Below are 14,245 nucleotides of genomic sequence, written 5' to 3'. Positions count from 1 at the left end.
ATAGAACATCACAAGAACTAGGAAATTTTGGAAAATCATGATAACCTAGAAGGATTTGGGAAAACTACATCAGTAGGAGGCAGAATCAAGTTGTGGGAAGAGAACCAAATTAGAGGCAGGAGATCTGGTTTCTATTTTGAGCTCTGCCACTGACTGGAAGTGTGACCTTGAAGAAGTCACTTTGGAAGTCTCAGTTCCTGGAATCTGTCATACCTCTTTGAAGAGTTTGTTGTAATGATTAAGTGAGATAATATATATGAAAGCACTCAGAATTCTAGATAACCCTATTCAAACTTAAGGCATTATTCTACTTAATTAGACTGGTTTTCTTTAAGAGCTAATTAATCACCATCACAAAAAGTCCAGAAATATGATTTAGTTTTGAAACCATTCATTAATGACACACTTGGCAGCTCTCTAATCTGCTCTCAGCAGTTTAGAAATAACCTAGAAGAACTGATTTTAAAGTTATAGTTTGACCCCATTAATTTCTGGGAGGGGAGTGTTCCTACTGTCTCTTCTGAAAGGGGGAGCCTTTAGCACCCAAAATTTTAAACAATAAATAATATGAGGCCATTTCCCCAAGTATAATATCGATTATTAATGGAGACATAAGTTCCATTAATAAAGGATTGGTCAATCAGATGTAGACACTGTGAGGAAAGACCAAGAATAGGAAGCTGCAGAGTCTTTGAACAGAGGTGTATCTTACTTCTACGTGGCCTGCCAGAACACCCTTTGGACCTCCCCTGGCAGTCCCATTAAGGGTTTTGGAAGAGGAAGGTTTGGGGACAGACACCCTCTTCAGGACAGTGGATCCCTACAGCTTCTCTAAGCTAGAGAAACTTGGTCTTGTCCTGCCCTTCTTTCAGATGCCATAGATAGAGTGTTCTTATTTCTGGATAAAGAAAAATTTTATCCTTTGACAAAAGCCAGAAGGTCACATCCCTGTTAGACTCTTTACAGCTCAGGAGTAATTTATGGCTTGAGAATTGGACTGCTTGACCTTTAGAGGTAGGGTTTGGGGAAAATAAATGGTTTCATATAGAAATATTGCTAATAAATAAAACAGTTCAATATTCACCATCCTCAGGCCCCAAACTCTAAACCTATTTAAGGAGAGAATTCAGCTCAGATACATCCTCATTTCCCACCTGGCTATGCTACCCTAGGACTTCTCTGACTGACTTCTTCATCATGCCCCCACAATCTGTACCTTTTCTTCCCATTCCCAGTTTGATATTGGTTGGTTGCAGGACTCACTATAATCTGCTCCTGAATAGTTAGGGAGAATGTAAATGCTAAATCATGCATCGAGCCTTAGCCTCATGGAATCAGGGGCTGGAGTTCAAGAGATGTAAAAGCAATTTGGCTGTTCAGGAAAATAATCAAAACCATAGTGAAATTCACGTCACAAAAATGACAGGAATAGGCTGTCCAGTCACCAATATTCTTTTTGGCATTGGAAATGGTACTAATGCAAGACAATAGCTTTTCAATTCAGGTAGGGAAAAGTTGAAAATAAAGTGCCCAAGTTCTGCTATATAGGGCTGATAGAATAAAAAAGAAAAAAAAAGAAAAACAACCTATTATAATCATGACAGGTGCAACCATAAGCTGAAGCTCAATTATGTTTCTATGTAAAACAAATTGCAAACATCTTTTTTCCCTTTTTGGCAGATGACAAAAATTACCTGTGACTGAGATAAAGCTCCAGATCCTTTGCTTTCTTGGGAAAGGAAGAATCGAACTGACATAAGGAGTTCTTGAATGCAACAACGGAATTCTTCTTCATTTTGTCCACCAGTGGCAAGAGAAAAGAGCCTTCGAGATTGAACTATATACTTAAAAATATATTCCTGTGCCTAAAATTGAAGGAAAAAAACATATCTGTCAAAAGGAAACCTAGGTACCTTAACAAATGGCATGGCCTTCACCCCCTAAGAGACTATTTTAAAAGAATTTTTCAAATGAAGGAAGAGAACAGATATTTTTCAATCTTTGCTATAAAAACTAAGGCCTGATTTATATTTTCCTTTTCATTTCAGGAAGGTTTTTCCCAGTCCTCTGAGGAGATTAAAAAAGAAGGATTACATGAAGAGCTGGATGATACAGCCTAACAGAGTGAATAGAATGTTGACTATGGAGTCTGAAAAACCTGGATTCAAATCTCTCTTCCGTACAACTAGCCATCATAGGGAAGATCCTTAACTTTTCTGCCTCTTGATTCATCATGGATAAAATGTAGATAATCATATCTATACTACTGACCTCATAAGGTTGCTCAGAGACTCAAATGAAATAATATTCAAAAGGACTTTGCAAATTTTCAAGTTCATTTATTATTATTACCATCAGAAAAACCAATTTCTTCAACTGAATTTTAATTAGAAATATGAACATCAAAAGGGAATGGATAACATGGACATGAATCTGGACTATATTTAACAAAGAGAAGTTAACCTTCCATAAATGATTTTGTTCTGATTATATCTCTCTATAATTTAAGCCTGGAACTTTTCATTCAATTCCCCTATAGTAATTTAACAATGTTGTTCAACAATTATTTCACAAAATATTAGTATCCTTTGGCCTTCCCTTCTAATATCAGAAAGCACAATATGAATAAGAATATTCTTCTGTCTTTAGTTTGGAATATCATTCTTTAGACAAGCAAGTAGTTTTTAAGAGTTTATTTTATTTTAAAAGGATCTTCCTAATGTGTCTCTGAGTAAGGAATTACCTTTTCCATTTTTAGTTGGGGAAAAAAAAACCACAAAGGTTCAGAATTAATAAGTAAGCTGTGTGGGTATATATAGACACTCCAAAGGAATGGTTGATAATCACAGCTCTTCTGGCTTTCTTTAATTTCACTAATTCATCCTATCTGCTTTGAAAATTATGAGTTTAAGGGTTGCAGTACGGATCCAACAGGGGTGACTGGTGCCGTCATTGACTAAATAGGCTCTCAATAAGTCTCTCTATTGTATGTGAGCAACCCAACTTTCTTAAGTTCTTCCTCCACACTAACACAAAATAATCAGTAGATTCTGGAAAAGGGATGAAGATTAAAGAATCTTGAAAATTCTTAGCCCTCTCAGGAAGCCATAATTTCAAAAATCCAAAATTAAATGTCACAAACTTGAACTTTATTAATCTATTACCATCTATCCCTTTCCACAAAAGGAAAAATTTGTTCAGGGTATTTGTTAGTTGCAATGCATTTACCTTTAGAACTTCCTGGATGTGCTCCTGTCGCTCTGCTTCTGTTATTCTGTCCACATACCATTTAAGAACTTTGATAAGATCTCTAAAAATAGAAGGAAAATATGCAGTACGTAGATTTTTCCCCTAACTCTCATAATAATTAATAATTAATGTACAAATCAAGTACCCAAATCAGACACCTACTGTGACTGTTGAAAGGCTTCTTTTCTTGTCAGTATACCACTAACTGGTGATTGTGGATAATGAAAGGCCTTAATAGACCCTTAATTTTAGATCTGTCATGTTGCCAATGAGTAATAACCAAAATTTTCCCTACCTAACTCTCTGCAATGTCATCACTTTTTTTTTAAACCCTTAATTTCTGTGTATTGGCTCCTAGGTGGAAGAGTGGTAAGGGTGGGCAATGGGGGACAAGTGACTTGCCCAGGGTCATACAACTGGGAAGTGTCTGAGGCCAGATTTGAACCCAGGACCTCACGTCTCTAGGCCTGACTCTCAATCCACTGAGCTACCCAGCTACCCCCTGTCATCACTTTTTCTAATGCCAGAGAGGAAAAAATTAACCTCCCTCCTCCCACCCCCAAATTTTCTTTATAGAATTAATTTTGAAAAAATTTTAAGCACTGCTTTCAAAATAGGCCACATGGGTCAGTGCAAAAATACTAGATTTGTTTACTAAGAACTTGAATTTGAGTCCCTTCTTTACTACCTGTGCAACCTTAATTTTCTAATTTATAAAAAATGAGATGGTCAGATCTCTAAAGCTCCCTCCAGCTCTGGATCTTTGGCCATTCTCATGGCTAGATTTTTGAAGTCTGCTTGCTCTAGAACCATATGGAAACTACCTTTTCTTTGTCCTGTGTCATTCCAATACAGAAAAGGCCCTTCATTATCATAAAGTGCTCAGGGATGGAATCTGTTGCCACATATGGAGCAAAGCCTATTTTTCTGCTTCCCTGAATCATTTGAGAAAAGGGGGGGGGGCAAATTCAGTCTTAAAATCTTTGAGGACTGAGATCCCAGGACTTTTGCTGCCAAGACCTTGTCAAGGACTAAGGCCTCATATACTAGGCTTGATTTGAAAGCAAAGTGCATTTTCCAAATGGAGGCTATCTTGTTTCTGGCTACTCATCTTCCTACATGTGGGCTTCTCCACTTCTGGCCTTTTTTTTTTATAACCCTTAACTTTAAACTGTATTGCCTCATAGGTGGAAGAGTGGTAAGAGTGGGCAATGGGGTTCAAGTGACTTGCCCAAGGTCACACAGCTGGGAAGTGTCTGAGGCCGGATTTGAACCCAGGACCTCCCGTCTCTAGGCCTGACTCTCAATCCACTGAGCTAACCAGTTGCCCCACACTTCTGGCCTTTTAAGTGATGGTCATTCTTATTTATATGTAATATATTTCTGGGAGAATATACCCCAGATTTATGGGAGAAATACTTTGATGAAACTTTCATTACTATGCCTTTTCAGTAAATATCTTCTTTGAGCTAACTGTGCCCTCTGGCTGCCTATTAAAGGTAAAAATAACAGTGAGGACCCATGAGCTATAGTTTTAGGGATGCAAAGGCACACAGTACCTTGAAAAAGAGGTAGCCATCCTCTGGAAGACCCATCCTAATGTAGGGGTGAGAGGAGTTAAACTGCCATTTGGAATAAAACTAAAGAACTGGCACTGAGTGAAAGTAAAGTCATATCCCTAAGGGCATAATCATCAGAAAGTTAAAAAGTCTTCTCATTGATTGTTACTTTTTCTTCCTAGCAGATGAGAGAAAACAAATTGACCCTATTCTCTATAACCTCAAGATCTCTGAAGGTAGAAATCTCAGTGATCTGCTATTTCATTCAACCTATGGCTAACAAAGTCCTAAACTTTTCCTCCTTTATTTCGTGTGATTCTATTTTGCATCTTTTTCCTTCTTTAGTTACTACGTTGGCAGCCCCCCCCCCACTTCAATTCATCTCTCCAGATTCACTATTCTCTGTTCCTCAGTAATACTACATCAGTGGGACACCTCTCCTCTTTTAATAACACACTTGCCTCTGTCCTGGAAATTTCTCTCTGACACATTTATTTTCTATTATATTCATGGAAAACTGGCCCCTCAAGATCTACCTACATCCCTGTTAACCTCTCCATGCCAGATGCCTCTTCTCTATTCTATGCCTCATCTACCACCCCATACCAAAATGCTGGCCAAGAACAGTAGTAGGTATATTCCTTGGTCTTCACTGTCAATTCCGCACCAATTCTCTCTTGCCATCCTTTAGCACACTTCTAGTCTCCACTGTCTATATCATTCTGGGCAGATCCTTGCTACATTTCTCTGTTGACTTTTACATTATTCCATCTCCATTCTCAAGGAAACTCAGTGCTTGGCTTACAATCTTCCTCTCTTCCCCAATATTTCTGCCTTCATAATTATAGACTTAAATTTGTAGATGTCGATGTCTCCCGTATTAACCGAGCCTCCAGTTTTATCAGTCTTCTCAATTTCAATGACCTACATTTTAACTCCTATTTTAATGCCTTATTCACTTTTAAGAGATAGACTTTGCCTTCTATTTGACCAATGAGAGTGTCTTTCTATAATGAGCANTAAAGATCATGTCATGATCTAAATTGTCATAATCTAAAAGATCATATAAGGACATCAAATATGAATTGAATCACCCTAAATGTTTTCACCTCATTTTAGCCTCTTATTTTTGTTATTAATAGATAACGTAAAACATATCTTATTCTTCATATCTTATTCTTACAAGGGAGGAGTAGAAATCAGGTTGTTCTAATTCTCCCTTCTGTTAAATTTGTGCTATATATATATATATATATATATATATATATATATATATATATATATATATATATCTCTTAAAATCACTCAGTATGAGTCTATTTCCCATTCTCTTGATTTAGTGTCTTCCCAAGATTAATCATCTATTTTTTCCCTTGAGCTTCTGTCTCCCCTTCTTTTTGGAGATACTATCCCTTCAAACACCCTTCCTTACACATCTCAATCCATACATACATCCTTTAGACTTTTATATTTCTGTTGAATGCATCAGCATCTTTCTAGGCAACCAGGTTCCCAATCTAGAAGCCATTCTTGAATTTTTTTCTCTCTCACAAACCAATATCTAATTACTTGCCCACACTTGTTAATTCTACTTCTGTGTAGAATCCATCCTCAGCTTTCCACTCTGCCACTAGCCTAGTATAGCTCCCATTACTTCTCTTTTAGTCTATTATGGCAGTCTAAGGGTTTCTTTCCTTCTGGTTTCTCATCCTTCACACCACCACCAAAGTCTTCCTAAAGCAGATGATCCACTGTTACATTTCTGCTTAAGAATCTTTGATAGTTCCCTGAAACATCGGGGATAAAATACTAATGCCTCTGCTTAAAATCAACATTCTCTACCAACTGTCTCCCACTCACCTTTACAGTGCTAACTCACAAAGCTTCCCTTCATATCATGTGTCTCAGATTAGTTGGCCATTGTCCAAACTTGGTCACCCACCTCCCATCTCTGTGCTTCTCCACAAGCGGTTTCTCCTAACTGGAATGATCTCCCCCCAACCCCGACCTCTCTGTCTCTCTCTCAGAAGCTTAGCTTCCTTCAAGGACCAGCTCATTTTCTCCTTTTTGAAAGTTTTTTTTTCTGATCTGCCTTTATGGTTAATATTTTCCCTTCCTTTTAAATAAAATACTTATCTGTATACATATTGTACCCAGAAGTAACATAGACTCCTTGAGTTTTTCATTTTTGTTTTTTAATGTCTCTCACACAAAGACATGAATGTTTATCAAATTGAATTGAAAGTAAGGGGTCACTCACACTTTTTGCTCTCTGCCTTCAAATCTGAGCTTACTCCTTTTCCTATGCCTGGGAAGACCTCATGTCTAAATCTGATAAAAGTTTAACCATCATTTAAGGCTTAGTTCAAATTACAACTATTCCATGAAATCTTCCTTTGTACTCCCAAGCCACACACTTCCTTAATGTATACAGAAAGGGCCAATTAGACACCTTAGGAACATGAGTTTTACTTCAATTTAACAAACAGGGAGACGACTTCTTTGTTAAGTCTTATAATTATTTCTGGCCATATATTAGGATTCCTTCCTAAAAAGGAGACGTACGTACCCTGGAGACTCTTGTTAGTAGTATTAATAACTGAGTAACCGAGTTTTTAGCTAGTTTTGTTAATAAGTGTATTTAGTTATGCTTAAGAACTGAACTGAGTTAGTAACAAGTTAATAGTGGAATCTAGTGGCATCAAGTAGGTGTGCATATAGCTGAGTATATGTATATATACACAAGGAGTAGTACAAGGGACATGGTTTTTCCCAGAAGCATTTCTTCTATGGCTTTATGAAAGCATGTTTTCATTTACAGGAATACTGAGGATGATGTCAGAGTGCTTTCAACCACAGAACTTCAATAGCATACAAAGAGTCAATTTCCACAGAATCAAAACGTTTTGTCCAAAGATACAATTTGAGTAGAAGTCATAATTCTATTTTATTAAGATTCCACAAAATTACTCTTTTCAGCTTGAGCTGGGGCACACATAGGATCATAGATTAACTTATCAGTAATTAAGATATATACAATAATAATAACATATTAAGGAATATAATAGATTAGTAATTAAGACAGTCATAGGATTATGTATTAGAGCAAGCAGGACCCTTAGGGAATATCTTGTCCAACTGCCTCCTTAGTTTTATATGAAGAATGTTTTATAACTTTGTTAAGATCAAACTGGTTAAGGCAGAAGGGCTAACATTTGAACCTGGATCCTATGACACAAAATTCAAAGGTAGATCGACGCAGCCTCTCTAGTTTCTAGAGAATACATGGGTCACAGTCATTTGAAAGGTGAACCTCTTCCCTGTCAGTGAGGAGTGAATAAATGGAGATGCCCATAGGGCAGACAGCTGCTGAAAGGGCTATTTTTAAGACAAGATGTTACGGGGAGCTCTGACCACCCACAGTCTCTCAAGATTTCCTGGTACTTATTTGTCTGGTTAGGCATGATTGCCCCCCTGCTTCCCTAGCCAGTCTGAAATGGAGGTCATTACCCTCCTGCTCTCTAAATTCCAGTTCCAGTTTCGGACAGATGCTACGTAGTGCTGGGCAGGATGGTAGAGCTGCAAGAACACCACCGACCTCCTCCTGATGCTTTTGCTTTTCATCTTGGGCATAAAATCCCACTGAAAGTGGAGCAAATGATTGCCCGTCGATTCAATTAGACACAAAAATAACTCTTCACATAAACAGAGGAGAGAATTTCAACACAGAAACCAGCAAATGGCCAAACCGAAGGTGCTCATGTATCATCCGGCATCCTCCCGTTTGCAGTGCGGAGTCTTTCTTTTGGAAGCACGCCATTCTGGATGTCCCATAAGGCAGAGCAATAAAAACAAAATGCTCTGAATGTTTTTTGATATATCACTTCAACTGTCAGTATACGGGTGCACCAAAGATACTGGGCAGTATCAGGGAAAAATTTTGGTCAGAGAGATCCCATGTGAGTTATAGTTGTACTAAGGCAGAGCTTTTGAAAACACTGGGCAGTTAGGTGATTCAGGGGATAGAACACTGAGCCTGGAGTCAGGAACACTCAATTTCTTGAGTTCAAATCTAGCCTCACACACTGTGCAAGTCATTTAACTCTGCCTCACTTTCTTCATTTAACAAATGAGAAGAAGGAAACAGCAAATCATTTCAGTATCTTTGCCAAGAAAACCTTAAATGAGGTCACAAAGAATCAGACATCACTAAAAACAACTGAACAACAATGACAACAAAGTTTTATTCCCACCTACTGTTTTTTCCCTCTTTCTTTTGTTGCTATTTTTCTAATTCTCTGAAGCAAAGCTTTAAGTTGCAATGAGTCAAATAAATATTGTACTCTGAGTCAAAAGCCCTAAGCTGAGCCCCGGGTTTTCCATAGTAGCTGTGGACCTCAGGTCAATCATGTCACCTCTCACAGCACCAATTCCATCATCTGTAAAAGGGGGAAGCTTTGGCCTAGATAATCTTTAAGGTACCATTTAGCCCTAAAAGCCAAGCAATTTATGATTTTGTGAGTAAAAGGCTATGCTAGATACTGAAGGAGGCATTTACTACTTGAAAGCAATTACCCAATGAGATAGTGAGGGGCAGAAGTTGGCCAAGACACAACAAATTCTTCTCAGTATCTGTTTTAGTGTGTGCTGTAACTTCTTATTGCATGAGGAAGAGTAGGAAGCAGGAATTAGCCACCTAATTCACTTAAGCATATGTGACAGAAAAGGTTGGTTTTATTCTAGAAGCTGGTCAATATTTTAAAACTGAAAATAAGTACATTTCTCATAATCAAGGCAAAAATTTAGCCACCTTATATTATAATTACAATTAGAGTATAAGGTGATAAAAATTAAGAGAAAAATCTTTAATGCTTTAGTCTCATATTAAGTTCAAGATTCTTAAAGATTCAGGGAGTTGTTCCTCCCTCCTCCCCCAGCTATCCCCTCCCAAATTTAAATAAGATCCAAACAATTTTTTTCACATTGTTGTTGCTGTTTTAAATTAGACTCAGCCTCTAGGGATTTTGCAAGTGTTGCCATTCATTTTTTCCTAAGCTACCTTTTAAATTTATATCCCTAGCTGGTGTTGCTTAGAAGGCCTAGAAAAGAAGAATGGTTTCAAACCAATTTAAAGATAAAAAAAAACTTTACCTGTATGCAAGTGCTCCAGCAAAATGACTTTCGATGTAAGTGTCCATTACAGGTCTGAAATGATGAAATTTGCTATCTTGCAATAAGTTTATTATGTGGACCTGAAAGAAAATTGAGTTTTATTAAATGGATGCAAATCAGGTTCCTTTTGTTACCTGTAATTGAACTGTTATGCTCTCAATTTTATATTTCTGAAATGCTTTTATAGCAGTCAAGACTGATAGACAGCAGGATTAAAATACAATTATAGGGGAAATTTATACTCACCAAAGAATCAAACACCTTGGAACCATATTTTTGAGAATTTTCATCTAAAATTCCAAATAAGGTGTCCAGGGTATCTTGCAGAAACTGTTTTACAGATAGGAATAAAATTCATTAAATGTCATGTTGTCTTTTTTTTTTTTTTTCCACAGATACTTTTTTTCTCTGAATTTCTTTAAAGAGGAAAAAAAATTACCTTTACTATCTCTGAGCCATCAATTTCTTTTATTTTGGAGAGGCAGCCTGTGATCTTGTCTGGATGAGTTCTCCATTTTAGAAGATCAAGCATATCTCCTATCCAAAAACAAAAGGAAGATAAATAGCCACACAAGATCTCAGCCTCTCTAAACTGAAACACTGGATTGTTAAAAATCTGAAACCCCCTAACACAGAAACTGATGTCACGATGTTGCCACATTTAACTGGAAGCCAGCTAACATTAGGACCACGACCTTTGCGGCAAGAACCATGTAAGTTATCACTTTGTGGACTGTGATGTTCTCACATTCACAAACCACACCTGGGTTTGGGTAGGGAGTATTAATAATTCTAGCCTCACCTGCTAAAGTGACTCAGTGTTCTGGAAAGAGAAACGACAGCAAGATCCAGGCCATTGTGCTGCTACAATTCCTTCATCAATAGAGTTAATAAACTTTTACCTAATCTTCTGGCCCTCTCTGGTGGTAGATAGCAAGGTGACTTGGTGGTTGGTAACATGAAGTAGGCTGTTTAAAACACACATGTGCATACACACACACACATCCCGTACCTGAGCATTAATATAAATGCCCTGTTTGCATCAGCAATGTGCAAATACTGCACGCAGTGTGACTGGCTGATCTTTCAACCAACATGAAAGGAAAAATAATTTCAGCATTCAGCAAAGTTGGAGGAGCAGAAAGGTTCACAGAGCATACATGAGGGATTTGCTGGGATTCAAAAATAAAGCTGACATATAAGTGAGAAATTTACTTCAAAGCATTTGTTTCAGGAGAAATCTGAGATTCCTTGAGAGCCAGAAAGATATTAGTAAGAAAAGGGGAAAAACCTTAAGAAGTAGTTAAGATTAAATAGGAAATTATATATAGTGAATCAAAGACAGAAAACACAAATATCTCAGGGAGAAGTTGTAGGAAAAAGACAAACACAGTCAGATGAAAAAATAGAAACCATGAACAACTTTAGAGAAAGAAGCAAAAATCCCCAAGGAAGCCAAAGGTATTGGGCAAATAAATAAATAAATTCATTCTACACATTCATTTTCTTTCTCTCTCCCTCTCCCCCCCCCCTCTCTCTCTCTCACATATGAGAGAGACTTCTGTCTTACAATGAATACTAAGTACGAGTTCCAAGGCAGAAAAACAGCAAGGGCTAGGCAATTGGGGTTAAATGGATTGACTAAGAGCTGTGCTCTTAGTCAGCTAGGAAGGATCAGAGTCCAGATTTGAATGCAGGACCTCCTGTCTCCAGGCTTAGTTCTCTATCCACTGAGCCACTTAGCTACCCCTCAACATTACTATATTTTCAAGAAATGATTTGAGTTTTCAGTAACTCCAAAGTATTTGAGCTATATTTTTAACTTCCAAGTATGAATGAACAACCCTGGAGTTTTAATATAAAACTATCCTTATAATTTCACATGAATCATCATATTTCAAGTATTTCCTATTTTGATAATATATAAAAGTGCTAAAAATACAAAAGCAGACTCTGCTTTTCTTCTACTCTGTTGTATTCTTCCATTCCTTTTATGCTACCTCCTGAATTTGGCCCCACTTCTGACTACTAAGTATGTCTTTTTTTTTTTTTAAACCCTTACCTTCTGTCTTAGAATCAATACTGTGCATTGCTTCCAAGGCATAAAAGTAGCAAGAGCTAGGCAATCGGGGTGAAGTGATTTGCCCAGCGTCTCATAGCTAAGAAGTATTTTAAGGCCATATTTGAACCCAGGACCTCCAGTCTCCAAGTCTGGCCATCTATCCATGGAGCCACCTAGCTGTCCCTAAGAAAGACTTAAAAACAATTATTCCACACACATTCCACATGCCCTTCCTTTCTTAGTCTGCACATTCCAATGATTCTCTCCCTTATCTTTTTCCTCTGAGTCTTGAGTGCACAACCAACACTTCTTTCTTCATTTTCAGTCAAAGATTGCCCTAGATAGGCTGGACCTCTTTGGAAGGATGCTCCACATAGGTGGGATGTGTATCAGTCAGGACTTAATGAATAATTTGTTTTTTATGATGATTATAAGAAAATATTAGAGAGAAATGGAAAGACTGAAGTGTGATTGTCACTTACAGGGCCAAAATTGGTAGGTTTATCAGGGACACCTAAGAAGATATTTTTATTGATTCATAGGCTCTAAAAATAGGAAAGAACCAGAGAAAAGTCATCTTCTTGGGGCCAAGAGAAGGGGCAAAAGGGAGGACTGGAGGATAAAAATAGTGATGCAAGAAAAAGGACTGAAACAACTTTTAAAAAAATATACAGAAGCAAGTTTATAAAGGATACAAACAGGACAGTTTTATTCTTACTGTGTAAATTTAATATACATTAAAGCACATATATAAAAGAAGCTCACTATCTCATATATAAACTTTTCTGTTCTTTGTAGGTTAAAGTATTTGTGTTTAATAAGTGGATAATAAAAAATTTGTTTTTTAAAAAAGGAAATCGTAGCTCCTTTTGTTTATAGATGAAGGAAAGAATGATTAGTTACTACTGGAACTAGGAAGTGAGCCCACGTCTCTTTCCATCCTATCACAATGAAGTAAGATAGTAATGGAACATTCAATGAAGCAACATTTTTTTACTGTACACAGAGATATTTTAGATCTGTGCAGAACATATGAAAATTGCACCTGTGTCAATATTCAAAAATCTCTGATCTCTGCTTCAGTGACCTTGTCATAAGATATTTGTGAATAGATGTCATGATTTACCACTACGAATTTAAAATTCATCATTTATTCAATCAGCTTTCATAGTTTCATTGTGACATATATTAGGATAGGAAGAAAAAAAAAAGTTCAGGCTGTGTCCTTGCTCTCCAGGCACTTACAGTCTACATTCATAATTAATTAAAGCAATGAAGTGGTATACTGGATAGAGTGCTGGTTTTGGAATCAGAAAGACCTGAGTTCAAATCCTGCATTATATACTTATGAGTTATGTGATCTGGAACAAGTTGCTTTAACTTCTCTCAGCCTCAGTTTCTTCATTTGTAAAATAGAGATAGCAATAGCACTAACCTCAGAGTTATGACACATATCAAATGAGGGTCATTTATATGAAGTGTTTTGCAAACACATACGTGGTGTATAAATGTAAGCTATTTGTTTTTCTGGAAGAACAGAAACCGCATCTAGCATTCCCCCAGGGCTCTTGAAACGTCACTGTCCTTTCCATAAAAGTCCCAAAGTGATGACATTTACTTAAAATCCATATGACTAAGAGCACACGCTTCTATCTTACTTCTGTCTAATAGTTATTTGTGTACATGGTGACCAACATGCCGCAGACAGATAAGCCCCAAAACCCTGGTCGTGGTAGGATTCCCCCCCCCCCCCCCAGACTACTGGTCCTGTTTTCAACTGAGTTCCTGTGAACATCATCTGGGAAACCGGCTCATGAGTAGGAGTAGCCTGCTCTCCTCACCAACTGCCAAACAATTCCTCTGTATAGGTCTGGCAAGCCAATCTAGGTGAAGTAGTAGAGTACCCTGAGGAAAAGAGAGGAGGCATCATATGCCAGGAAGGTCACTACCACTTCAAGCACACCTACCCTTAGATCTTGATGGAGATAGATAGTTAAGGATCCTGACCCCAAGGACTTAGGAATGGCAGGCAGTGCCCTCTAAGCCACTTTCTCCCGGCTCCCCCAAAGTCATCAATGCAGAAAGCAATTATTGTAGACAAAGGATCCAGCTTCTTCTCCCCCGTGACCACCAACTGCTACCAATTGCTAGTGGAGGAAGGTAAACCAAAATCCCTGGGAGTAGAAGCATCTCCAACCTTTCT

At 37.6% G+C, this 14,245-nt stretch overlaps 1 protein-coding gene across 1 annotated transcript in view; it reads right to left on the bottom strand.

Annotated features, from left to right (window-relative positions):
• DOCK4 (dedicator of cytokinesis 4) overlaps nucleotides 1-14,245 on the bottom strand; it is a 541,177-nt gene that overhangs the window by 157,515 nt on the left and 369,417 nt on the right. The window contains exons 18-22 of the mRNA XM_044677327.1: nucleotides 10,420-10,517; nucleotides 10,227-10,310; nucleotides 9,960-10,060; nucleotides 3,229-3,310; nucleotides 1,695-1,865 (exon numbers count right to left, since the gene is read on the bottom strand). Of these exons, the coding sequence (XP_044533262.1) occupies nucleotides 1,695-1,865; nucleotides 3,229-3,310; nucleotides 9,960-10,060; nucleotides 10,227-10,310; nucleotides 10,420-10,517 (536 nt within the window). The remainder of the gene's footprint in view (nucleotides 1-1,694; nucleotides 1,866-3,228; nucleotides 3,311-9,959; nucleotides 10,061-10,226; nucleotides 10,311-10,419; nucleotides 10,518-14,245) is intronic.

This window comes from Gracilinanus agilis, chromosome 5 (genome assembly GCF_016433145.1).
Source record: "Gracilinanus agilis isolate LMUSP501 chromosome 5, AgileGrace, whole genome shotgun sequence".
Classification (NCBI taxonomy): Eukaryota; Metazoa; Chordata; class Mammalia; order Didelphimorphia; family Didelphidae; genus Gracilinanus; species Gracilinanus agilis.
This window is presented reverse-complemented; position numbering and strand designations above follow the sequence as displayed.